Source organism: Hyla sarda, chromosome 8 (genome assembly GCF_029499605.1).
Source record: "Hyla sarda isolate aHylSar1 chromosome 8, aHylSar1.hap1, whole genome shotgun sequence".
Lineage (NCBI taxonomy): Eukaryota > Metazoa > Chordata > Amphibia > Anura > Hylidae > Hyla > Hyla sarda.
Window position 1 is genome coordinate 86,118,840 of NC_079196.1, and position 26,766 is coordinate 86,145,605.

The 26,766-nt window shown below is 42.8% G+C and overlaps 1 protein-coding gene across 8 annotated transcripts in view; it reads right to left on the reverse strand.

Moving 5' to 3' along the window:
* Positions 1 to 26,766, reverse strand: part of SPAG16 (sperm associated antigen 16) — a 1,122,606-nt gene that overhangs the window by 1,021,766 nt on the left and 74,074 nt on the right. For all 8 annotated transcript variants that reach the window (XR_008847220.1, XM_056536059.1, XM_056536060.1 and 5 more), the window contains 3 exons: positions 25,775 to 25,902; positions 24,710 to 24,847; positions 21,799 to 21,906 (listed from right to left, as the gene is read on the reverse strand). Coding sequence is in view for 7 of the 8 variants with exons in the window: in XM_056536059.1 (XP_056392034.1) it covers positions 21,799 to 21,906; positions 24,710 to 24,847; positions 25,775 to 25,902 (374 nt within the window). In the remaining variant the exon portion in view is untranslated. The remainder of the gene's footprint in view (positions 1 to 21,798; positions 21,907 to 24,709; positions 24,848 to 25,774; positions 25,903 to 26,766) is intronic.

The window sequence follows — 26,766 nt, forward strand, 5'->3', positions numbered from 1 at the left end:
ATAATGACCGCAACCAGCGTAAACGTTAAAAAAAAGTAATCCAAAATTGCTGCTGTTTGGTCACATCACATGCTAGAAACTTTAAATATGGCCAGTGTACATCATTTTTCAAGTAGAATCAGCTGAATCCTTTTTTGGCATTTTGACATTTTTTCCGATTAATCAATTAATCGTTAGCTGCAGCCCTAGTGGTATTGGATAAAAGCCTATGCATATTCTGAAAAGAGTAACCCTATGACAGATAAAACTGGATTCTGAAACCTAATTAATAAGGCTCCCACCCGCTCATATTTTTCAACTACAGAATCCAAAAACCACCAAACCTAAAACAATACAGGGCATACAATACCATATGTATTTATTCCATTTGTCTGGGTCTCTGAAATTTGACACTCATTTCAGCTACCCAGTTCCCTCCAGAAGGCAATAGGCCATTTGGAACATGTTCCACAAGGTCCTCTAATCCAGTGTTTCCCAACCAGTGTGCCTCCAACTGTTGCTAAACTACAATTCCCAGCATGCCCGGACAGCAGGTTGGAGGCACACTGGTTGGGAAACACTGCTCTAATCACAAACCATACTTTGCAGTTTTATGTGGTGCAACTGCAACCTTTGCACCATCCCAGGCAGTTACATATTTATGGGGGTTCCCAAGATCGCCACTGCCACTGTCCTGGGAGTCAGTGGTAGAATGCCAAGTCCCCCAGCAATTGAGTAACTACTATGTAGACAGGGTACATTTGGGTACTTCAGGCAAGGGGTGTGTGTGGTTGTCAAAACCACCCATTTTATAATCCACTAGCTAGCGAGTAACAAGGACACTTGTCCCAGAATCCCAGGACAGCGAGTGCCACTTTGATGTAGGCCACAGGCAGCTGCATGCTCCAGCACTGATGTCATGACGTCACATGTCATCACAGCCTGCACCAGGAGATGAAAAGAGCAGGATTAGAACTCTGGTCTCCCACGTAAAATACGTGTTCAACTGATGGCTTACCTACAGCCAGAAAAGAGCAAGCCCAGCTGCTGTTCTACAGGGGAGAGGGGGGGGGGGGGGGGGAGTAACTTGCTTGTAGGGGGGACTAAGTGCCTACTGAGGGAGGGGTTCCTGGATTAGCTAAGGACTACATGCCTAATGGGAAAAATGTCTGCGTACTGAGGAGACAACCTACTTATGGACATACCTAAAAACTACCTAACAACCTACTTACCTACCCACTTTACCGCATGAGGCACCAAGCGGGGCATTATACCCATTTAGGGATTTTGATGGGGAGCTTGTATAGAGGAAAGGAGGCAGCTTTAGCAAGGAGTCTAAAAAGATTGTGCAGCAAATACTGAAGGATTGAGCTGAGGACTGGGAAAGTCTGGTGATCCTACAGTTACACCTCTGTTTGTTATTTATTTTTACAGTACATGCTCTTCCATAATGTGGTTTCAGTGGTTTTGTGGTGGAGCATATTGCAAAATACAAGTCATTGTTAGTCTAGGCCACCAGTGTGCTGTTTGGCATTGCCCAGGGTCCCGTGGGCTCCGACAGATGAAACGTTTTTTGTTTCTTATTATTTGAAACTCCCTCCTGGCAGAAATGTCAGTCATGCGCTGAACGCTTCCGCCTGAGAGGATCCTGCGTCCGGATTCTAGGCAGGGAAGTGTCCACGTCACTGCAGCGATGACGTGGGACACTTCCCGGCAGCCCGCGTACAGAACAGCGCACAGGTGAGGGTGGGGAGTGGGGATTTTTTTATGAAAACGGGCAGGGGCAGAAGCAGGTGGCTTGAATGTACGCAAGGGCAGAGGCGGGGGAGGAGGGTGTGTGAATGGAAGCAGGGTCAGGGGGGGGGGATGAATGGAAGACGGAGCAAGGGAGTTAGTGGAAGCAGGGGGGAGTTAATTGGAGCAGGGTTAATGGGAGTGGGGGAGGTTAATGTGAGAAGAAGGGGTTAATGGCAGCAAGGGGGAGTAATGGAAGCAGGGGGGGGTGAATGGAAGCAGGGAAGGAGGGGGTAATGGAAGAAGGAGCGGGGGGGGGAATGATAGGAAGGAGGGGACAATGGAAGAAGGAGCAGGGTGGGGGTTAGTGGGGGGAAAAGGGGGATTAATGGGAGCAGGGGGGTGAATGGAAGCAGGAGGGTTAATGAAAGCAAGAGCAAGGGGGGGTTAATGAAAGCAGGAGCGGGGGGGTGAATGGAAGCAAGGGGGGGTGAATGGAAGTAGTGGGGGGTAAATGGAAGCAGGGGTGGGTGGTTGGGTGGCTGCTGGGTGAATGGAATCAGTGGCAGGGGTGGATGTGGGGTGAATGGAAGCAGTGGCAAGGGTGGGTGGCTGGAGGGTGAATTGAAGCAGTGGCAGGGTGGATGGGGGGTGAATGGAAGCAGGGGTGGGGGGTGAATGGTGGCAATGGCGGGGGGGATGAATGAAGGCAATGGCGCTGGGAGGCAGGAGGCTAGAAGCAACGTGGGTGGGTAGCTGGAGGCAAAAGGTGTGAGTGGTTGATTGGAGGCAATGGTGGTGGGCGGGAGTCTAGAGGCAATAAGGGAGTATGAAGGCTATAGTGGTGGGGGGGGGGTGGGATTCTGGAGGCAATAGGGGTGGGTGAGAGGCTGGAGGCAATAGGGGTGGGTGAGAGGTTGGTGGTATTTGTGTGTGGGAGAGGCTGGATGGAGGCATTTGGGGGAGGCTGGAAGTACTGTGTATGTGGGTTCGGGAAGAGAAGTTGGAGGCATTGTGTGTGGGAGAGAGGTTGGAGGCACTTGGGGGGGGGCTGGAGGTATTGTATGTGAGGCTGCTGGGGGCATTGTGTGTGTGTGAGGCTGCTGGGGGCATTGTGTGTGTGAAGCTGCTGGGGGCATTGTGTGTGAAGCTGCTGGGGGCATTGTGTGTGTGTGTGTGTGTGTGAAGCTGCTGGGGGCATTGTGTGTGTGTGTGTGTGTGAGCTGCTGCTGGGGGCATTGTGTGTGTGTGTGTGTGTGTGCGCGCGTGAGTGAGGCTGCTGGGGGCATTGTGTGTGTGTGTGTGAGGCTGCTGGGGGCATTGTGTGTGTGCGTGTGTGTGAGTGAGGCTGCTGGGGGCAGTGTGTGTGTGTGTGTGTGTGTGTGTGTGTGCGCGCGTGCGCGTGCGGCTGCTGGGGGCATTGTGTGTGTGTGAGTGTGTGAGTGAGGCTGCTGGGGGCATTGTGTGTGTGTGTGTGTGAGTGAGTGTGTGAGTGAGGCTGCTGGGGGCATTGTGTGTGTGTGTGTGTGTGTGTGTGTGTGTGTGTGTGTGTGTGTGCGCGCGCGTGAGTGAGGCTGCTGGGGGCATTGTGTGTGTGTGTGTGAGGCTGCTGGGGGCATTGTGTGTGTGCGTGTGTGTGTGAGTGAGGCTGCTGGGGGCAGTGTGTGTGTGTGTGTGTGTGTGTGTGTGTGTGTGTGCGCGTGCGGCTGCTGGGGGCATTGTGTGTGTGTGTGTGTGAGTGTGTGAGTGAGGCTGCTGGGGGCATTGTGTGTGTGTGTGTGAGTGTGTGAGTGAGGCTGCTGGGGGCATTGTGTGTGAGTGTGTGAGTGAGGCTGCTGGGGGCATTGTGTGTGTGTGTGAGGCTGCTGGGGGGCATTGTGTGTGTGTAAGTGAGGCTGCTGGGGGCATATTGTGTGTGTGTGTGTGTGTGTGTGTGTAAGTGAGGCTGCTGGGGGCATATTGTGTGTGTGTGTGTGTGTGTGTGTAAGTGAGGCTGCTGGGGGCATATTGTGTGTGTGTGTGTGTGTGTGTGTGTGTGTGTGTGTGTGTGTGTGTGTGAGCGAGCGAGCGAGCGCGCGCGTGAGGCAGCTGGAGGCCCTGTGTGCGCCTGAGGCAGCTGGAGGCCCTGTGTGCGCCTGAGGCAGCTGGAGGCCCTGTGTGCGCGTGAGGCAGCTGGAGGCCCTGTGTGCGCGTGAGGCTGCTGGAGGCCCTGTGTGCGCGTGAGGCTGCTGGAGGCCCTGTGTGCGCGTGAGGCTGCTGGAGGCCCTGTGTGCGCGTGAGGCTGCTGGAGGCCCTGTGTGCGCGTGAGGCTGCTGGAGGCCCTGTGTGCGCGTGAGGCTGCTGGAGGCCCTGTGTGCGCGTGAGGCTGCTGGAGGCCCTGTGTGCGCGTGAGGCTGCTGGAGGCCCTGTGTGCGCGTGAGGCTGCTGGAGGCCCTGTGTGCGCGTGAGGCTGCTGGAGGCCCTGTGTGCGCGTGAGGCTGGAGGTATTTGTGGGAAAAAAATAGGATGATAGGATGATGGCTGGAAAAGTGCGGAACCTAATATTTTTATTTAATTTATTATTTTTTTTGCAGGTTCTGCGGTAAAGAGTTGTGACTGGAAGAAACCACCATGACGGTCCGGGCCAGATGGAGAAGAAAAAGAAAAGTGAACTGCTCCGATCAGAGAAGACATCACCTGTGAGACCTGCATATAGCAGCACTGTAACCTACATAGCTAACAGATATATAGGTGTATAGTGCGTCTTTTTAGCCATTTTTTTTGTCACTCGTCAAATATTATTTGTTAGGGGTGCCCCGCAAAAAAATTTTTTTGCAAAGGGTGCCCCGAGCCGAAAAAGGTTGGGAACCACTGGTCTAGGCACACAACTGAAAACAGAGTACTGACAGGTGTCTACGCTATAATACAGGAGCATAAAACCCCAGTAACAGTGATTTTCCCTGTTTCATTCACAGTGAATGCTTGATTAACCCACCTTCCATGAAATGACACCAGCAGACTTTAGCAGAAGCCACTGCATCATTTCTAAATCACTTTATACATTGATATTTGAGCATACTGTACAGTCAGAATTAGCAGATATGTCCTCCTGGTTCTGGAACAGATCAAATAATTCAGAATGAGATTTAGAATAAATCCCACTGAATTCAATTGTATAGTTTCCATTAGTAATCCCAGGGACTTATTTGTATATATAGTACTTTCTGTCGTATTTTTCAGAACTCACTTATAAACAATCCTACATATAACCAGAAAGGCAGTAAATTGCATTACACTTTGCTTACTTTTTAGCTTCTCGCTGTAAAACAATAGAATCCATTTTGTGGATTCTAATTTACATGAGGTCTATGCCAAGTACTTGTAAATCTATTTTATGGTCTGGTTCTTGGAGAAGTGTAACGGATGATCCGATCATGAAAAAAAGGGGAACATCTGAAGGAGCGCAGACCTCTAGAGGCTGTTGTGTAATGGTGCTGAGCTGCCGCCTGCAGTGTGGTAGGACTAGGTGTGGTATAGTGTAAGCAGTAAGCTGTCCAGTAGTATAACATAGAACAGAGGGTTCAGAACAGCTGCTGAGCCGCCTCTAGTGCGTGTGAGCGGCGCTCACACGCACTAGAGGCGGCTCAGCAGCTGTTCTGAACCCTCTGTTCTATGACGTTATACTACTGGACAGCTTACCGCTTACACTATACCACACCTAGTCCTACCACACTGCAGGCGGCAGCTCAGCACCATTACACAACAGCCTCTAGAGGTCTGCGCTCCTTCAGATGTTCCCCCTTTTTTCGTGATCGGATCATCCGTTACACTTCTCCATTGATGCACTGGACTCTGTACCCAGAGCCCAGAGGAACCTGGATGCTGCGACCTCCCTCTCCAAACTCTAAGTCACTGCAGGTGTTATGCTCTGAGCATAACACCGTAAGGTAAGGGACCACCCTGCTGGCCCATTTATCACTATCTACACACAAAGTTACCCTGTTTACCTGCACGAGGTGCGCACCGTTTTCTTTCTTGTATCCCATGGTCTGGTTCTTGTGTTATGAATTGTTGTAAGCAGGGGCGGGAGCAAGGAGCAAGTATACTCTGTGCAAAAATCCTACAAACACTGCAGATGATAATGAGAATTCTAAGCAAAAAAAAATAAAACCTAAAAAAAATTTAAAAAAATAAAGAACGTTTATCACAAGATAGTGTCCTATATTTCAGGATCTCTGTTGAATGCTATGCTAAGATACAGTGTTCATTAGCCCTCTTTGTGCCCTTTACTGACTGAGGGAAGCTTGCACTTAATGCCTCTTCCAGCCACGTTAGTGGCACACAGGAAGGAAGCACAGGAGCAGCAGGGAGACTGCTACCCAGTGTCACCAGCATTCTGCTGCAATGGCTAGGACCAGAGCTTCCTCTTATCCAGGCCATTTATACCCGTAAATCCCATGGTCAAATGCAACTGTCGGATTTGGGTGGATGTGATCACGGTGTACATATAATAGCCATGGAACCAGAGTCTGATCGGTTTACTTGTAAGTGACAGACATAATACACTGCAGTACAGATATGTATTATATGAGAAGATAGCAGAGTCTAATCCTCTAGTGTGACAAACAAAAAAATAAATAAATAAATCAATAAAAGAATTAAAAATAAACATTCCCCATTATAAATGATTTCGAAAAAACAAACACACATATCACCTGTCCAAAACAACCTGGGCTACACAATGATTGAAATAAATGAACGGACGAACGAATGAATGAATGAATGAATGAATGAATAAGTGAGTGAGTGAAGTCACTAATTCATGTAAAAGTTCATGTGTACCCAAAATAGTACTTCTTAAAACACCAACTCATCCCACCAAAATGACATCTCTCATTAAGGCTAACAGAATATGGCAACAACCAAACTTTTTTATTTATTCAACAAAAATTAATTTTACTGTGTTAAAATAGTATACCATTCATAAAAAAGGTCTATAAATTAGGCCCACTAAGTCAACTAGGTGACCCTGCATGTCTGAGGCCTGTGTGTGAGTCAGGTAGCATTCTAGGGCCACATGAGAGATTTCTAAAATCTTTAGACTTTGAGTTGCATTTCTCTTGATTAAATTGGAATCTCCTAAATTTTAAAATGGGGGTTTCTAACACACAGGTCACTCAAAACTCAACAAGACCCTAAAAATTGTTGTTTTGTAAAATTATCCTAAAATTTGCAGCCAAACTTCTTAGGCTATGTTCACACGGGCAATATCTGCATAGAAAATTTTCATGCGGCCAATTCCCCGACAGCAGAACGCCGTCAGAACATACCAAAGCTAGGACTGCTCGGAAATGCTCTGTCTCATAGATGGCAAATGCATTTCCGTGCAGACTCCACAGAAAGAATAGACATTTCTATTCCTTCTTCTGACTCTGGAATCAGAAATTCTGCCATATGCACATCGCAGGAGAATTCTATTGATATCAAAGGGACTAACAATTGATACAACACACAAAGTACATGTAATAATTTTTGGGGAAAAATGTAAGAAATTCTAATGTTTTAAAGACACTGAATGTATTGACACAATTTACCACTACTGAAAAGTCCAATGTGTCAGATTCCGTTGGGCAATTAAAATAATCCCAAAGTAAGTTCACCATAAGAAGACACAGATCTGATTTGTAAAATGGGGTTTGGTCATGTAAGGCCAAAAATCAGCCTGGTCCTTAGGGGGTTAATAAAAGTATAAACATGGAGGAATTTTTTCATAAATATAATAATCAAGAACATCATTTTAGATGGGCTAGGTGCTGCAGCCTTCAGCCCCATTTTAAGCAGCTATTAAAATAACCTCTTGGAATATGGTCCCCCGCCCACCCTATTTTCCTCTTTTTCTTGTTCTGCCGCCTTCAATCATTTCTTTTGCCTTTTTTGTCCTTCTTTCTAGCTTTCAAGGTTAGATTCTTTTTATTTGGTGCACAGACCAGAAGGTTCATATCTGCTGACACATTTTATACTACATTCTCTCAGTGCCCTGACATCATATTTTACAACTTTTTACTAATATTTACATGTCAAGTATATTAGCTGCAGTTTACATTACATCAGTTCTTATTTTCTTTTATTACAGTTTAGCGCGAAGTCGTATTTACAATAGCTACAAAAGTTTTTGTCACAAGATCTATTAAGATCTAATATGAAGACTATATTACAGTACTGCCATTGCATTGTATGAGGTTTCCTTTTCTATACTTGAAAACTGTCAATAAAAACAAATGAAAAACATTCACTATAATAATAACTATTTCCGTATCTGGGATAGTTATTAAAATAAACATGACACTAAATATTATTCAATAAAAAAGTTGGTGATTAGTATTAATTTACAGATATTTCAAGCTTATTTTTTTGTGCCACCAATTCTACTTTGCAGTGACAGTAATTTTACCAAAAAATCCATGGTGAAACGGAAAAACAATTCATTGTGCGACAAAATTGAAGAAAAATTTTTCATTTTGTAACTTTTAGGGGCTTCCGTTTCTACGCAGTGCTATTTTTGGTAAAAATGACACCTTATCTTTATTCTGTAGGTCCATGCGGTTAAAATGATACCCTACTTATATAGGGTGGATTTGTCGTACTTCGGGAAAAAAATCATAACTACATGCAGGAAAATTTATACGTTAAAAATTCTCATCTTCTAACCCCTTTAACTTTTTTATTTTTCCGCATACGGGCCGGTATGAGGGCTAATTTTTTGCGCCATGTTCTGAAGTTTGTATCAGTACAATTTTTGTATTGCTAGGTCTTTTTGATCGCTTTTTATTCATTTTATCATGATATAAATAGTGACCTAAAAAAAGGCAAGGCTATACCACATATACTTATTTTTATTTACACAGTTTTTTTTATATGGGAAAAGGGGTGTGATTCAAACTTTTATTAGGGAAGGGATTAAATGACCTTTAACTTTTTTTTTTTCACTTTTTTTATTTTTTTGCAGTGTTATAGCTCCCATAGGGGGCTATATCACTGCACACACTGATCTTTTACTCTGATCCCTGCAAAGCCATAGTTTTGCATGGATTAGCGAGATAGGGGCTCGATTGCTCAAGCCTGTAGCTCAGGCTTGGAGTAATCAAGCCGATCGGACGCAACTGAGCAAGGTAAGGGGGTCTCCGCTCGCATCTTAGCTGATCCCGATCAGCCCGACTGAGCTGCTGGGAAGCGTTTACTTTCAGACACGGCGGTCAACTTTGATCGCCGCAACTGAAGGGTTACTAGCGCACAGCACAACGATCGGTCCCGCGCGCTGTTAGCCCAGGGTCTGACCTGGTGTGATGCGGGGTCACTGTGTGACCCTGTTTTAACCCCTTAAGGACATAGGGCGTATGGATACGCCCTGAGCATTTCCGGCCCCCGCCGCTAGCTGGAGCGGAGCCGGATGCCTGCTGAAATCGTTCAGCAGGCATCCCGGCATATCGCCCAGTGGGGTCATTATGTCCCCCCACAATTCAGTCCAGCGATCTGCAGTGGATTCCGGGTCAATCGGGTCTCCAGTGACCCGATGACTCGGAATTACTGGCTGATCGGGGCCGTCATGACGGCCCCGAACAGCTAGAGCCAGCATGGGTGAGGTGGCACTGGTGCCACCTCACGATCGCCCTGATTCGTCGGCCGGTTTCCCGGCCGACCAATCAGGGCGCCTGCTGCTGGTGTCACTCCCGCAACCCGCTCCGCCCATCTTCCGGAGGACGTGAGCGGGTGCGGGCAGAAGACCCCGGGTGCTGGGGACCCCGATCCCCGGTGTCCCTGTTTGGATCGGGGCCCCAGGAGCGACGGCGGCGGCGAGGGACTGACCTGTGCGGCGGCATCGTGGTGGAGCAGCAGCAGGAGGTGAGTGACAGCCACCTGCTGTTGCTTAGCAACAGTTCCCAGCATGCAAAAAGGGCATGCTGGGAGCTGTAGTTATGCAAAAGCAGGAGGCAGACCACCACAACTCCCAGCATGCCCTTATGGGCATGCTGGGACTTGTAGTTTTGCAACAGCTGGAGGCACATTTTTCTATGGAAAAGTGTACCTTCAGCTGTTGTATAACTACAACTCCCAGCTTGCACAATCAGCTAAAGTGCATGCTGGGAGTTGTAGTGGTGCATCTGGTGGTTGCATAACTACAACTCCCAGCATGCCCGTTGGCTGTCTGTGACTGCTGAAGGCACACTGAGTTAAGTAGCAAACCAGTGTGTCTCCAGCTGTTGCATAACTACAATCCCCAGCCAAAGTAGTATGCCTCCGGCTGTTGCATAACTACAAGACCCAGCATGCCCTTCCGCTGTCCGTACATGCTGGGTCTTTTAGTTATGCAACAACAACTTCCAGCATGTAGTTGCAAAACTACAACTTCCAGCATGTACGGTCTATCAGTGCATGCTGGGAGTTGTAGTTTTGCAACAGCTGAAGGCACACTGGTTGCAAAACACTGAGTTTGTTACCAAACTCGGTGTTTCACAACCTGTGTGCCTCCAGCTGTTGCAAAACTACAACTCCCAGCATGCACTGATAGACCGTACATGCTGGAAGTTGTAGTTTTGCAACAGCTGGATGTCCCCCCCCCCCCCCCAATGTGAACGTACAGGGTACACTCACATGGGCGATGGTTTACAGTAAGTATCCGGCTGCAAGTTTGAGCTGCGGCAAATTTTCTGCCGCAGCTCAAGCTGCCAGCGAGAAATTACTGTGAACCCCCCGCCCGTGCGACTGTACCCTAAAAACACTACACTAACAAAAAATAAAATAAAAAGTAAAAAACACTACGTATACACATACCCCTACACAGCCTGCCTCCCCAATAAAAATGAAAAAAGTCTGGTACGTCACTGTTTCCAGAACGGAGCCTCCAGCTGTTGCAAAACAACTACTCCCAGTATTGCCAGATAGCCACTGACTGTCTAGGCATGCTGGGAGTTTTACAACAGCTGGAGGCACCCTGTTTGGGAATCACTGGCGTAGAATACCCCTATGTCCACCCCTATGCAAGTCCCTAATTTAGGCCTCAAATGCGCATGGCGCTCTCACTTTGGAGCCCTGCCGTATTTCAAGGCAACAGTTTAGGGCCACATATGGGGTATCGCCGTACTCGGGAAAAATTGTGTTACAAATTTTGGGGGGTATTTCCTGCTATTACCCTTTTTAAAAATGTAAATTTTTGGGAAAACAAGCTTTTTAGGTAAAAAAAATAATTTTTTTTTACATATACAAAAGTCATGAAACACCTGTGGGGTATAAAGGTTCACATTACCCCTTGTTACGTTCCCCGAGGGGTCTAGTTTCCAAAATGGTATGCCATGTGTTTTTTCTTTGCTGTTCTGGCACCATAGGGGCTTCCTAAATGCAGCATGCCCCCAGAGCAAAATTTGCTTTCAAAAAGCCAAATGTGACTCCTTCTCTTCTGAGACCTGTAGTGCGCCAGCAGAGCAATCAATTTTCACCCCCATATGGGGTGTTTTCTGAATCGGGAGAAATTGGGTTTCAAATTTTGGGGGGTATTTTTGGCTATTACCCTTTTTAAAAATGTAAAATTTTTGGGAAACCAAGCATTTTAGGTAAAAAAAAAAATTTTTTTTTTACATATGCAAAAGTCGTGAATCACCTGTGGGGTATTAAGGTTCACTTTACCCCTTGTTACGTTCCCTGAGGGGTCTAGTTTCCAGAATGGTATGCCATGTGTTTTTTTTTTTTTGCTGTCCTGGCACCATAGGGGCTTCCTAAAGGTGACATGCCCCCCAGAAACCATTTGTCGCTCCTTCCCTTCTGAGCTCTCTACTGCGCCCGCTAAACAATTAACATAGACATATGAGGTATGTCCTTACTTGAGAGAAATTGGGTTTCAAATACAAGTAAAAATTTTCTCCTTTTTACCCCTTGCAAAAATTCAAAAATTGGGTCTACAAGAACATGCGAGTGTAAAAAAATGAAGATTTTGCATTTTCTCCTTCACTTTGCTGCTATTCCTGTGAAACACCTAAAGGGTTAATACACTTACTGAATGTCATTTTGAATACTTTGGGGGGTGTAGTTTTATAATGGGGTCTTTTATGGGGTATTTCTAATATGAAGACCCTTCAAATCCACTTCAAAACTGAACTGGTCCCTGAAAAATAGTGAGTTTGAAAATTTTGTGCAAATTTTCAAAATTGCTGCTGAACTTTGAAGCCCTCTGGTGTCTTCCAAAAGTAAAAACTCATAAATTTTATGATGCAAACATAAAGTAGACATATTGTATATGTGAACCCCAAAAAAATGTATTTTGAATATCCATTTTCCTTACAAGCAGAGAGCTTCAAAGTTAGAAAAATGCTAAATTTTCATTTTTTTCATCAAATTTGGGGATTTTTCACCAAGAAAGGATGCAAGTTACCATAAAATTTTACCACTAAGTTAAAGTACAATATGTCACGAAAAAACAATCTCGGAATCAGAATGATAACTAAAACAATTCCAGAGTTATTAATGTTTAAAATGACAGTGGTCAGATTTGCAAAAAACGCTCTGGTCCTTAAGGTGTAAAATGGCCTGGTCCTTAAGGGGTTAAACACCGGGACCGGGCGTACAGGTATGCCCTATGTCCTTAACAGGTTAAAGTGTACCAGTCAGATCCAACAAAAAACATTTTTTTTAATATATCACTCAGTACCTAATCCTGACCATGTACATCTAATTTTTATGTGTCTAGCACCTTTATTATATTACACTTTTAATTTGGCTCACTAGACTGAATTCCTCTCAAAGGGAGGGGCGTGGCCTCACTGTGCAGGTCTTCGCCCCCTCCTTCAGTATGCTGTCTGCTCACATCTCCCCTAGCATTAGCAAAACTACAACTCCCAGCTTGTCCTCACTGACAGTAGCGGGGCACAAGCTGACAGTGGGAGGATTTTTTCTCCAGCTGTGAGCCCTGCACTCACAGCTGTCAATCAAGGAAGTGTGTCCATGACATAGGTGATGATGACACAGCAGGACTAGTATGTGTCCAAGCAGGCGGGGGGGGGGGGGGGGGGGGGTTGGGGGAGTTGCTTGATTGGCTTTTTCATTATGAAAAACTGAAAATTTTGTAATGAAAGCAATTGCATGCTTTACAACATATCAAAAGTTTTTGTATCTGACAGTGCCCATTTAAGTACCTCAATCAAGAGAATCATATGAGCATGTTTTTCCCAAGTAAACTTCTGCAAACAAAATCGAATTTTGGGATGTTGAAGTCCATATTAACGGCAATTCCCTTACTTCAACAGGTTTTCGTAAAACTACTGCCACTAGCTCTTCTCTCCATTACTACAGTTATTACCCACAACACACCTAGAACTCTCTACCACACAGCCAGTTCCTCCGTATTAAAGAAAAAAAAAAAAAGTACTGAGGATGGCTTTGAAAGACAAGCTCAGGAATTACTGAAGAGATTTTTAAACCATGGATAGCACGAGAAATTGCTGTCAGAGGCCTTAGAAAAAAGTATGCATTATTCCCTGAAAAGATTTGGTGTATAAAACACAAAAAAAACAAAGAACCAGTTCTCCAGAAAAAGAAACAAGGTTTGTGTTTTATTTTCAATTTAATTCATTGGCTGATGTGATTAAAAAAACTCTCCACCAAAATAGGCATATCATTGAAAGGGATCTGATTTTGCAAAACGAAACCCATTGTCACCTTTAGGAGAAGTGGCAGCCTGAAAAACCTAGTAGTATCATCAACCTTTTCAAGCAAAAATGCACATGACAACTGACTCACTTGGAATGAGCTAAAAGGCCATTTCAAGTGCGGCACTTGAATACATTGGGAGGGATTTATCAAAACCTGTCAAGAGGGAAAGTTGCTGAGTTGCCTATAGTAACCAATAAGACAGCTCCTATCATTTTTAACAAGGCCTCTGCAAAATAAAAAAAGAGCCATCTGATGGCTATGGGCAACTCAGCAACGTTTCCTCTGGACAGGTCTTGATAAATCTCCCCCATTGTGCCCAGATGTTTAAAGGAGCGTTTATCAGATTGGGAAGCTACTAGATTTTCATTAAAGACTTCATATGTTGCCTTTCAGAATGGGTGATCTACGTTATCCTATGCCCTTGTAATAACTTCTACTTCGGATCTTACTAAAAGATATCTGTTCTTACGATTCTGTGAACATAAACGTTCACTGAAAACCGGCATAGGATCTGCTAAATTAATTGAGCACATGAAGACTTATCACAATAGTGATGAAAAAGTACTGGCAATCTGCAGCATTAAGAGAATTACCACAGGAGGACCGGCAAAGGAAAAGATTCTCCGGCAATGTGAACCCGAATGGATCATGTGCAATGATGCGCTGGGGATCCTCGATCTAAACGACCGAAATGAACTCAATGTATATTTATGAAATTTTCCCCTCCTGCCAATGTTCTATGATACGGAACTCACATTGCATCTTTTTTTTTTTTTTTACATTCTTATTTTTGCACCTTTTACTCACCTATTCCTTGGACAGGTACACGTTGCTAACTCATCCTACAGTGGGAAGTCACTCACAACATCCAGGTAAAAGTGTACTGTTCACTACACGAGGTGAGGCCCGAGGAAGCGGATTACCCAAGAAACAAGCTCATAGCTCTCACCCGCTCAGCTTCGGCTGCAGGGTGTTTCCTTCTCCCCCTCCCCGCATCGGCCAGCTGATTTTATGAAGATATGAAATAAAGTTTATGATTTTTACAGGTGAGTGTAGAAGTTCTTCACCTTTTCGCTATTTGCAATAAAGAAGTACCAATTTTTTTTTTTTTACACTACTCAACATTTGGCATAGTTTTACTGCCAAAGACAATGGTTGGAGGCTGCAATAAGCACAGTAATAGAAAGCTAAAAGATTATATGGATGCTAATCCTAAAGATGGGCTGAGGGTTAAATGGGCACTGTCAGACTGAAAAACTTTTTATATGTTGCAGATCTTGGCAGAACATTAACCTTTCTAATATATTTCATAAATAAATGTTATCTTTTATAAAGAAAGCATGTCTTATAAAAATATCACTAGGGGCCCCCATACCATTATAGCATCATGTTTGTCCCAGCTGAAGCACAGGCTGGAACAAGGTCCAGGAAGTGAGGGCGGGACTAGCACTTCCCTGTGCTCACTCCTGTCCTGTCAGGCTCCTGTCTGAAAGCAGAGGGGAGGGGTTACAAAGAAGCCTGCAGTGATCGGTATAGAGACCCAACACAGCACAGCAGACTCCGCAAGGAAATTAATGCATGGTGAGAGAGGGCGGTCTTAGTGCTTGCCTCAGATAAGCCCCTTACTGTGCAGAATGAATGAGCTTATCAAAGGAGAAATGTTTCCATTTTATTTTTATACCTAATATTTTACCTTATTATTTTCTTACTTTACTCTGTAGCTATAGTTACAAGAAAAATGCAATCTTTGTTTTTCCTATGTTCCCTAATATCACAGGTAACAGCATGCTAATGGACAATTCAGTGACTTGTGAATATAGGAAAGCAGAAAAGCCAAACTTAGGGTTACTGTGACTTTCTGCTACACAGTGATCATTACTATGTTACAGGTTTCTGAATTAAAGGGGAACTCTGATGGAAACAAGTAGAAAACAAATGTTTTCAAATCAACTGATTGCAGGGGGCGGAGGGGGCATGGCGTGACATGAATGGAGGGGGCGTGGAGGTTTCTGAAACTGGAGACGCATGCGGTGCAGGGAGATCAAGGGGGGGGGGGGTCCCAGCAGCGGGCCCCCCGCGATCAGACATCTTATCCTTAATCCTTTGGATAGGGGATGCAATGTTTTTGCCCGAAATACCCCCTTAAATTAAAGCATTTAGCAGAGTTCGCATTTGGAAGGGAGGTGACAATCCAATCCATCCAATAGCACTGAAATATTAGTAGAACAAAGCTTACTGAGAAAATATGAAACCCATCTTTGTAACCATTTATACATGATTAAATCTAAAACAAAAAATAAGAATCCTTGCAAATAGTTTTAATTTAAAAATAAAAAAGCAACAACAACTCTATGTTCACACAGGAGAAACACAACTGGCTATTTTCTGTCAGAAAATTCACAGCATATTACCCTACCAGCAAAGTGTATGAGATTTTTAAAAATCTCAACCATGCACCACAGAAAAAGAACTCTGTGTAAAATCTGCACATAAATTGACTGGTGAATTGCAATAGACAAGAACTTAAAAAAGGGACGTGAATGTTTGGCTAAGGGGTAAAGCTATTATGAAGCTCCATAATAGGCACTGTCATTTGCAAAAACTTTTTTAATGTAGATAATAACATTATTGGGGGTAGTTAACTGTACACGGCGGACAAGCCGGGCTCTGTACATGACGACTGAATAAGTATTAGAGTCTGGGAATATTGTAGTTTCTCTACATATAAGGAACCAACGTTTGCAGTGTGTGATCTAGACCATAAAACAGACTTATTTTCTAAAAAGTGTTTCTCTTCTAAGCTATGACAAGTTTTCTACACCTCTGCTACAGAAAACATTGCATAAGTGCAATATCTCATCCGCCTCCAGTGTAAAACTTAAAAGGTCTGAAATCCAGAACTTTCATGGATGACTAGCCTGAGGGGAAGATAGTTCTTCTACAGTCACATCTTTTCTTAAGACGACTACACTCCAGCAACGACTTATAATTGATTTTAACTTTTGTGTTGTCTGTCCTAAGGGTGGCTAATACTTTGTCACTTATTCCAGAATATAGTAACGCAGTAAAAGCAAAGCACTCCGAATATGTGATAGATTTTTTCAAATTTTAATCAAAATCATTGTGTTCTCCGGAGGGAACGACAGCTACATTTTTTTTTCTGCAAAACTCAAAACATAGATCCTTACAGTACAACAGTGCAAAAAAAAAAACAATACAAAAATAAGTCAATAAATAAAAGTGAAATGTAATTTGATCAATAAAAAATAATAAAAAGAACAGACAAAATTGGGTTTGTGGGTTTTGACTCTGCAGTGTTAAGTGATAAATTGAATGAACATTAACGCAAGAGGCAGCGGATGCTGTCACAACCACTTCTTCAGAAAAAGACTTAATTAAAATGCTACCTGCAGTATGAAAGTCAATAGCTCCAGCTCTATTGATCAGTAAGCCATTGCAAAGAAAGACGTGATTGACTACAGCAGAAAAGACCTTGTAAGCTGGCTGTCATCTTATAAAGCTATTTAGGACTGCTCTTAACTAAGTCACATTTCTGTCACTCAGATGAGTTCATTAATACAGCGCCAGCCACATTACATTGTTTCCATTTTGTCCTGCGCAGAACACAACAAAAGGTTTAACCAGCATTTCTTTCCTACTAGGATAGAAAAAAGGTTTAACTAGCACTTTTCATTTTGGATAGGGAAAAACAGATAGTAAAATAGTAATCAATAAATTAATTAAACAATTAACTGAAGTCCCATAAACCTCCCTAAGAAAAAGAACAGGTGATTTCTGATTTCTTCTTTCTAAGTAGGAAGTATTTTTGAACTTGGTGTCCTGAATTCTCAAGACTGTTACCAACTCAGCCGTCGCACTGTGCCATTCATTCTGGATGCTGTGGGCATGTACTGATCTCCCAGGGTCTGCCACTTTCTCTTTGGTTAAATCTCCTCAGCCAAAAAAAGCCTTTGACATACTGTAACAATCCCCCTCCCATGTAATCGCCTTACTACTGGAGTGACACAGTAACAATCAACCTCCCCATGTAATCTCCTTACTACTGGGGTGAAACACTGTAACAACCCCCCCCCTCCCCCATGTAATCTTCTTACTACCGGGGTGATCCACTGTAACAACCTCCTCCTTGTGTAATCTTCTTACAAAGGACATCAGCGATTATGCCTGTCCGCCTTTGAGGAGCATGTTGCCGCTGAAAGCAGTACTCCTCAGAGGCGGACAGAAGTGATCGCTTAGAAGAGGCGAATAGTGGATGTATAGAGGCGTGTGCTATATCAGGATGCTGGACGGATCTGACCTGCCTGTCTGCCTCAGAGCTGGCACTGCACTCCTCCAGCAGGCTGAAGAATGCATATTAATATGGTACAGAGGGGGGGATTCGGTAAGGGGCGTGATGGTGGGGTTGGCTGGGTGGATGCTTTGGATGAGCAGCGGGTGCTTCGGATTCTGGCTGGCTACTAACTTTCTTGCAGAAGGAAGAGCGGTGCCCCCATCAAGAGGACGCTCTAAGCAGCTGCCTATTTTGCCTACAGGCAGAACTGGCCCTGAGAAGACCTTTTACTATGACGGTCTATGACAGTTTTTATGAAGTTTCCTATTGTTCTCTCCTTTGCATCTTAATTCTGGAACTTATCGACATTCTTAATTTCCTCGAAGAAGTCTTTATTAAAGGATAGACTTTCACGATAAATTTTTCTGCCATCGACTTCTCATTGAAGGAATAATTTCCAATAAACCTTTGCCTAGGTGGTTCTTCAAGAATTTGGATCCTACTGTAAAAGATCCACCCCCCTTGAATTTGAAGAGTGAGTGGAGGCAGACTTCAAATTCCTGTCTTAGAAGGAATAGATTTTTGGTAGCTGAAATTCAGTCCTTCAGTCCAGCGGTTAAACCTTGTTCTAAAGATTGTCAAAATTGTCTTATCCTTCAGACAAAACCAGGTTTTCTCCCAAAGACTTCAAGTTTCTATGAGCATCATTATTTTGAAGTGGTGTTTCAGAGGCTTGTAATAGGATACCCAATTTTAGAGGCAATTTAGGGGTTAAACCATCCATTTGGCCTGAGCTTTGCAAGGTTGCTAAGGCAACTTGCCCACACAGCTGCAATCAAACAGCAATACACATCCTATGCAGGTGAAATGGGGATTCTACAACTTTGCAGAAATTTTGAAGTAAACTGTATTTAAGCATTTTTTTTTTTTTTAGAAAAATAAAGTGACATGTCACTTATTTTGTCCACCAATGCCTAGAATGAACCCTACAGAACAACAATCCAAGGCAAATCTCAGCCTTAGATTTTTGCCATGGAAATACACGTCAGATTTGAATTTCCAGTGTGAACACAGTCTGACTTAGGCTGCATTCACATCTCGTTTTGTACATACGGGTGCCGGACCTGGCTGGGGAAGGGGCAAACCGAGCACTCCTGTACCCCATCCGGATCAGCCCGTAACTCCATTTACTTTAATGAGCCACCCGTAACCGACCGGAGTCAAACGGTGACTCCGGTAGGCTCAGTTTTGACCCGTATGCGGTTTCCTGACCAGACCTCAAACCGTAGTATACTATGGTTTTAGGTCCGGTCCAAAACCGCATACAGGTCAAAACTGAGCCAACCGGAGTCACTGTTTGACACCGGTCAGGTCATTAAAGTAAATGGAGTTATGGGCTGATCCGGCTGGGGTACGGGAGCGCCCGGTTTTCTCCTCCCCCAGCCGCATCCGACACCCGTATGTACAAAACGAGATGTGAATGCAGCCTTAGTCTTTCTAAAACATCTTAACAGGCCCCTACTAATGGGTGTGCACATCAAATGCCCCTCTTATGAACGATGAACATCCAAGAGTAAAGCAATTAGACTATGTGAAGGCACTCTCTTACAGCTCACTGACAAATAACAGACCTTGCTCTATTTCCTTCTATTTTCAGGCCTTTTAAAAGGGGTACTCCACCCCTAGACATTTTATCCCCTAGGATCCAAAGGATAGGGGATAAGATATCTGATCGCGGGGGTCCCGCCGCTGGGGACCCCCGCAATAAAGCATGTGGCACCCACCTGTTTCTGCTCCGGAAGCGCTGGAGGGTCTGGGTTCCGACCACGGGAACGGAAGATCGTGACGTCACGACTCCGCCCCGTGTGAACTTGAACCAACTTGAACCAAATTATGCCTATTAATGTCACGCCCCCTTCCATAGATTTGCATTGAGGTGGCGGGCGTGACATCACACGGGGGCGGAGTCGTGATGTCACGATCTTCCGTTCCCGTGATCAGACATCTTATCCCCTATCCTTTGGATAGGGGATAAGATGTCTAGGGGTGAAGTACCCCTTTAAGGCTATTTAGTTGAGGATTAAGTGATATTTAGTACAACATTTTGATATTTAAGTTTATGCAAAGCACAAGTAGATCAGTTTAGCTAAGCAAGTTAAAATATTGTCATCTCGCACTTCTAGAATGTCTAGGGATACTATTCCGAAGGTCCTCTCATATTGCATATAGCCTAAAGTACTAGCCTGTCATGGCTTACAATCTAATTGGCATAAAAGAGTGAGACAGTAGTTACTATAACTCCAGCTGTCAACTCCGAGAATGCACAGCCACTGGGTTACCTTTAGTCCACACCACCTGATCTGTGCTACTATCCTTTGCCGTGTACCTGCTCATATCACTGCCACTCCTGCCTTTGTCTATAAAGTACATGCGCACATCCTTTCCGTGGAGGCCTGTGCATCCAAAAGCTTCTCTTAACAATTATCTGCCATTACCCATTGTTTAAAACAGCAACAATTGCTCCTATACATGCCTAAGCAAAGCATATAGTGTTCCTATGACAGTATCTGCTCATGTGAATTAGTTCCAGTATATGACATTAGCTCAATTTATGACTATATTAATGCTTGATCTTCTGTACTATATCCCCTTTTCTGTGTAAAGTCTAATTTTCTGTACAGTGGTTAAATAGTGAAAATCACATAGGATATTTAGACATTGCCCTCAAAAGTGGCCCAAAGCCAAACTAGTTGTGTGGCACACCCTTTTCCCATTACAGTTACAAAGTGCTAAATATATCCATTGGACCAGAAACTTGTACACAATCATAATTATGTAAGAAAAAGCCTGTAACTGCGCTACTAGAGATCTAAAGCATATAGTGATATGAAGAGGGTAGCAAAGTGAAAAGACAGCAGCAGTGAGAGATGTACACTGTATACATCGAGACGTAAGTGCTAGAGATGAGCGAATTTACTGTAATTCGATTTGTCATGAACTTCTCGGCTCGGCGGTTGCTGACTTTAGCCTGCATAAATGAGTACTGCTTTCAGGTGCTCCGGTGGGCCGGAAAAGGTGGATACAGTCCTAGAAGACTCTCCCTTAAGACTGTATCCACCTTTTCCAGCCCACCGGAGCACCTGAAAGCTGAACTTCTCAGAAACCGCCGAGCCGAGAAGTTCGTGATAAATCGAATCACTGTAAGTTCGATCATCTGTAATAAGTGCCACTGATGAGATGGGTTTTCAAGTTGCCAATTTTTGGAGCTGGCCTAATATTTTGAGGCAAAGTGTTCCACAAGATGAATGTCTTAAATGAATGACAAGCTGTGACAAGCAAAGATGATCACTGTAGATGTATGTCATTTCTAAGACACAAGTGACTTGACAGACTGAAATCATGTTAGTTGTATGTGTTTGTGTGTATATTCCTGTAAACTTGAACTAGAGGAGTGATATTAACACTTCTGATTGATGCACTGTAACATACGTGGTCAATTATGTCGGAAATCACTATGCTTTATCTGATGGGGACAGGACTGGTTAGAAGCACACTTTTTTTCCAGTAAATAGCAATTATACATTTCCATTGCCAATAGAAAGATCAATTTGAGACCTTAACGAAAATTGGCTTTTATTGCTGACATTTTTGAATGTTCACTGCCCCCAACCGCCTATGATCACAAGCTTTAACATGCAACATTTAGATTACAAGTAAGTAATAAAGAAGGCACAAGTATATTTCTGTACTTTTTCCCCCCTAAACGCTTAGGCCTTCTTTATGCATCGTCATTTTTTTCTCCCTCTGGCACTGCAGAAAATGCACCAAGAGGGAAAATGAAGCAAGAACTGATTCCATTCATTTGACTGAGACAGTTCACAACATCAGGTGTCTCAGTTTGGATGTCGGATGATTGGACTCGCCGGCGATCACAAACAATGGACGCCGAAGGATGCACAACTGATGCGCTTCTGGTATAAGTTGTGACAATTGTCGCGCAGTTTTGTCAGGGCCGGATGTCGCATATACATAACTCTAGCCATATAAAGAAATCTTGTGTCACCAGTAACAAAGCAATGCAGGACCCAAACCATAACATGCATAGAGGGTTTTGTTACCTTTTGATGTCATTAATGAGCTTGTTTTTTTCCTGGGCCACACGCTTATGGTGCATCCTGTGGAAATTGCGCTCTTTCTGTAGCTTTACCAGCGTTTCTTTAGCTTTACTGCAAATGGAGCAGAAAAAAAAAAAAATATATATATATATATATATATATATAAATTTCCTATGACCAACACCTCTGAAGCTTGCATAAAACATTATAACAGCACAAGACATGCTACATATTAACTCTATTTTGTAATATAAACAACATTTGCCCTGCATACTTTTAAGTGTGTCCAGTTTTAACAGGAAAGTCTAATAAGAAGCCCTCCTTAACTTTAAAACATACTTGTAGTACAGTATCAGGTAAACTTTTCTGGATAAGTGTTCAAGTGTGCGTACATTAATAATAATAATTATAATAATAATAGTAGTAATGTTCTTATGTTTCCCCTGCACTCCCCCAGAAGAGAGGCATCTTGCTTCCCTATATCTCTACAGCACAAACTCAGAAGCAGCAGCTTGGATAATCTTATAAAGCAGTGTACAGTATCTTACATAAGTGAGTACACCCCTCACATTTTTGTAAATATTTCATTATAACTTTTCATGTGACCTGTGATAAAATGACACTCTACTACAATGCATATAAGTGAGTGCAAAGCCTGTATAACAGTGTTTAAAGGGGTACTCCTCCCCTAGACATCTTATCCCCTATCCAAAGGAGTTTGCACTGTGCAATGATGACAGCGGGGTGCTGCAGCAGAGATCACGGGGGTCCCCAGCGGCAGGGCCCCCGCGATCAGACATCTTATCCCCTATTCTTTGGACAGGGGATAAGATGTCTAGGGGAGGAGTACCCCTTTAATGCGGTGTCCCTCAAAATAATTAATTACACACACAGTCAATGTCTAAACCTTGGCAACAAAAATGTATACACCCTTACGTGGAAGTGTCCATACTGGGCCTAATTATCTATTTTCCTCCCTGATGTCATGTGACTCATTAGTGAATTGTACTTCTGAGCTTGTACAACCCAGAGCTTTTGTAAAACATATCATTTCAAAGGAGGTTATGGCACAATGTCCCATACATTCCCAAACATTCTTCCTAAATGTCCCATAAATGATTCATATATGTATATTTCTCCGGTGGCAGAACTGCATGGAAATCTAACACTATATTGTAGCTCACACCTGACATTTCTAGTAGCAGGACATATCAACTGATCAGCTTATTGTCAGAGGACCCTTCAGACACAAATGAATTGCCAAAAAGGAAAACCCAAAGTATATTTCTGCAATGCAGGATCCAGCACAAATATATTAACATTATAATACCCTAAAGATGTAGGTAACACTTTATTAAAAGTAATAAATATTCCCTCATGAAAATAAAATATTAAAAAGGCGGCAACACTTTATGACTATTTCATTACTGCAGGCACATTTGAGCATTTTTTCCTGTGATATTACATTTGGAAAAGCTTGGCACTGGATATCTCCATGTGAAAGCTAATGAGAAGTTATTTTTCTATATTAAGTAATGGATTTTTTCCAAAAGCCACACAAACTAGTAGAGTAGAGAGCAAACGGATTCCGACCCTTCACTTCTCCTAATCCATTAATTTGCCATTTTCATTTCTCTTGCCATGCCATTTTATTTCTTACCAATGTGAAAAGCACAGATCTGGGCTGCAGTAGGTGTCTTTCAGTTACAGATTAAATAATACGATACCGAGGCAGCAGTATGTGAAATGGCATTTGACATTCTCCTAGGAATGAACAGTGTTACTCATACACATAGCGGGGTGTTCGTCATGCCAGCTGCTGCTGTCACACCTAATGCACCTTGATATATGTTCTCTTAAGGTCACATAATACAATCAGCATGTTTATCACTCTAATTTCGCTCTCTGTGCTAACGATATAATATGTGCTTAATAAATTAACTTGTTAACCAGTAGTAGGAGCACTATCTTCATTAACACAATACATTTTTAAGTTCATATTTGGCCTAGTTTATTCTCATGGTTTCCAAGACCTAGAGACTTATCGTAAAATGGACAATCTAAGTAAACTTTGTTGGAATTTTTTTTTTTTATAATAATTATTATTTGCAAAGAGATGTGGTTACCCAGCTCACCTTCTTAGCCAGACGCCCATGTGAACCAATACCGGATTAGCAATGAAGAAAATGAAGGTCCAGAGCAGCATAACGTGCAATAAAAGCCAATATTTATTGTAGATTCAAGCCATAGGACAGCAGGACACATTGTGTCCTACTGTCCTAAGGCTTGAATCTACAATAAATATTGGCTTTTATTGCACGTTATCCTGCACTGGACTTTCATTTTCTTCATTATTATTATTATTATTAATAACTTTTTAACAGATAACTACAAACGATATATGCCATACAATTTATTTGGCAATAAAGGAAAATCTGTATATTTACAGCTGCTTAGGTAATTCTATAACTAACCCTACAAATTTGTTTGTAAGAGAATCGTCTTAGACCATGCAGTTTCCGGAGAAGTCAGACAGTCCTGGCTTGATTGATGTCCCACTAGATGGAATATGTCATTACATGCTGACTCAGGCAACATTTGTCACCTGCACATTAAACCTTGGTATACTGGCCTCTACTTCATACATGTTCTTCATCTGCTGGATGTTCCACTTCATAACTTATTTTTTTCCTTCATGCTGCAATGACTTTTCAGATGCTGGTATCTTTAGAAAAATATTACTACTGTGTTTGGTGGCATTTTAAAGGGGTGAACATGTGATGACTGGTTCCCATTAATTTCCATGTGTGATGTTTCCTTACAGAAGTAAGATACATTTCTCAAAAGTACATACTCATCTTTTAATTAGGAACAGGTTTCATGTGACTACCTTACATAAATAAATAGTTAGTACCTTGCAGCAAGTTTGTATGTTTCCACTTCTTTCTTCAAACTCTTTATCTCAGAGTCTAGCATCTGGTTGGAAGCATAAACATCTGGGACAAAACCAACAGCTTCTGGCTGCAGGAGGCCTTTTTGCATCATTTCATACCTAGAGGAATCAGAAGTAAATAATTATTGTCTGTCACAATTAAAAAATTGTTATGGGCCACAAGCAAAAAATTTACATTTTGAACCAGTTACCAAACAATAAAGAGCACTAGCGAGCCTAAAGTGGGTATTCCTATATTATAAAGTGTTGGCATGTCGCTAGGATATAAAATCACTTTATGTTCGGGTGGGGGGTTATGGGTTTCTACTGACACACCATCACTTTGAGTTGCTACGAAAGTTAAAAATTCAATCCTGGCAGGCAGGAAGTTTTTACCTGCTGTATTATTGCACCCTAAAAATGGAAAATCCCATTTAAAGTGGACAATTCTGATATTACAATCTATGCAGTTCTCTAATTTATTCAAGTTTGCCATAGGTAAAACAAAGTCAAAATTTTGCCAATCTGTCATCGCTACTGGGAGTAATATAAGTTTTTCTTTACAGATATTCTATGTGAATGAGATGTTCTTGCAAGCCTGTGATCCGACTCTTGTAAATGCCACTGGCACATTATCCAAGGGCAGCGATCCATGTTCCCTCTGGCATGAGGCATCTGTTTTCATTGGAACCACGCACTGTGCAAGTAACACAGCACCAACTCACACAGATTGTATGCTAGATGTCTGCCAATTCTAACGTAGATAAAGCAATAGACAGACAGAATGCATTTATTTTCTTTCTTTCTGTACAAGTTCTAGTAACCTATATCCTTTAATCAAAATGTGTTGCCCTAGAAGAGTTTCTTTCTCTAAAATGAAATATTGCCAGGAAATAAAAAGTCCTCATATCTTCTGCCAACCAATATGTTCATTTTTTTGTAACTTCTAGACCTCAAACCCAGTAATAATGACAATGTAATGGTTGGCCTTAAACAATTTTTGTGGCTTTCAGGACCTTCAGATGTTGTAATAAGTAGTAAACCTACCATTCTGTCTGAAAGCATTCCAAGGTTTTCATCATGCCCATTTTAATCAGAAAATTGCGAAGAAAATCATCCACTACTTCAGGCCTGTGAGAGACAGGTCGCTGAGGAGAAAGAGGGGATCTTTGAGACTGCAAAAGAAAAAAAAGATAGATCTAAAGTACTGCATATAGATAATAGGGTCAGTCAGAGTACATATATATACATTGTATTTATATAATATTAGATACTGTCAATTACTGTATGCTATTCTCTTTCAGTTGTTTTTATATTGCTAACTATATCAAATGCTAATCCAAATACTTCGAATAGGTATTCACATTGTAGGTGGACATTTATGTCACATGTACAGCTTTTGTTGAAATCTTGTGCATGACAATTACACACTGGGAATACTGAACAATCCAATCATTATGAACACTACAGAGGCCCTCTACATTAAAGACAACCTGCTCCATTGATCATTGCAGTCCATGTTTGTGCAGATATATGCTCAATGAGCGACCTTCCATAGCATAATTAAAAGCCTGGTAACATCTGAAGAGGAACAATGCTCTGATGAAGTGTCACATTGGTTGGCACCTAAAACACTACAGTCACTGTCTTCTAATTTATCTCTGATAGCAAAGGCCACAAAAGATTACATTAGGCCACAGACTTTACCTACAGTTATGTGCCGATACGCACTTTTATCTTCTATAGTGTAAATGACCGACATTCTTCTGAATTTAAAAGCCTGTCAGTAACCAAGACTAGCACATAACATGAAGTGCATATTAAAAGGGACTGTCCAGCCAGATAAAAGTTGTTTCAAATTAAAATCAAAACTGGCTAAACTTGCCTATATACTTTTAGTATACTAGCTGCCCCAACGTCCTGCTGTCAGAACTGGTTACTGCACCTATTTCTGGTTCTTTCAGACACAGAAGCTGAGCCCTACCCGCTGCTCTGTTTCGGTACAAGGGCTGCCTGTGTAGCCAAATTTAATAGCCAAG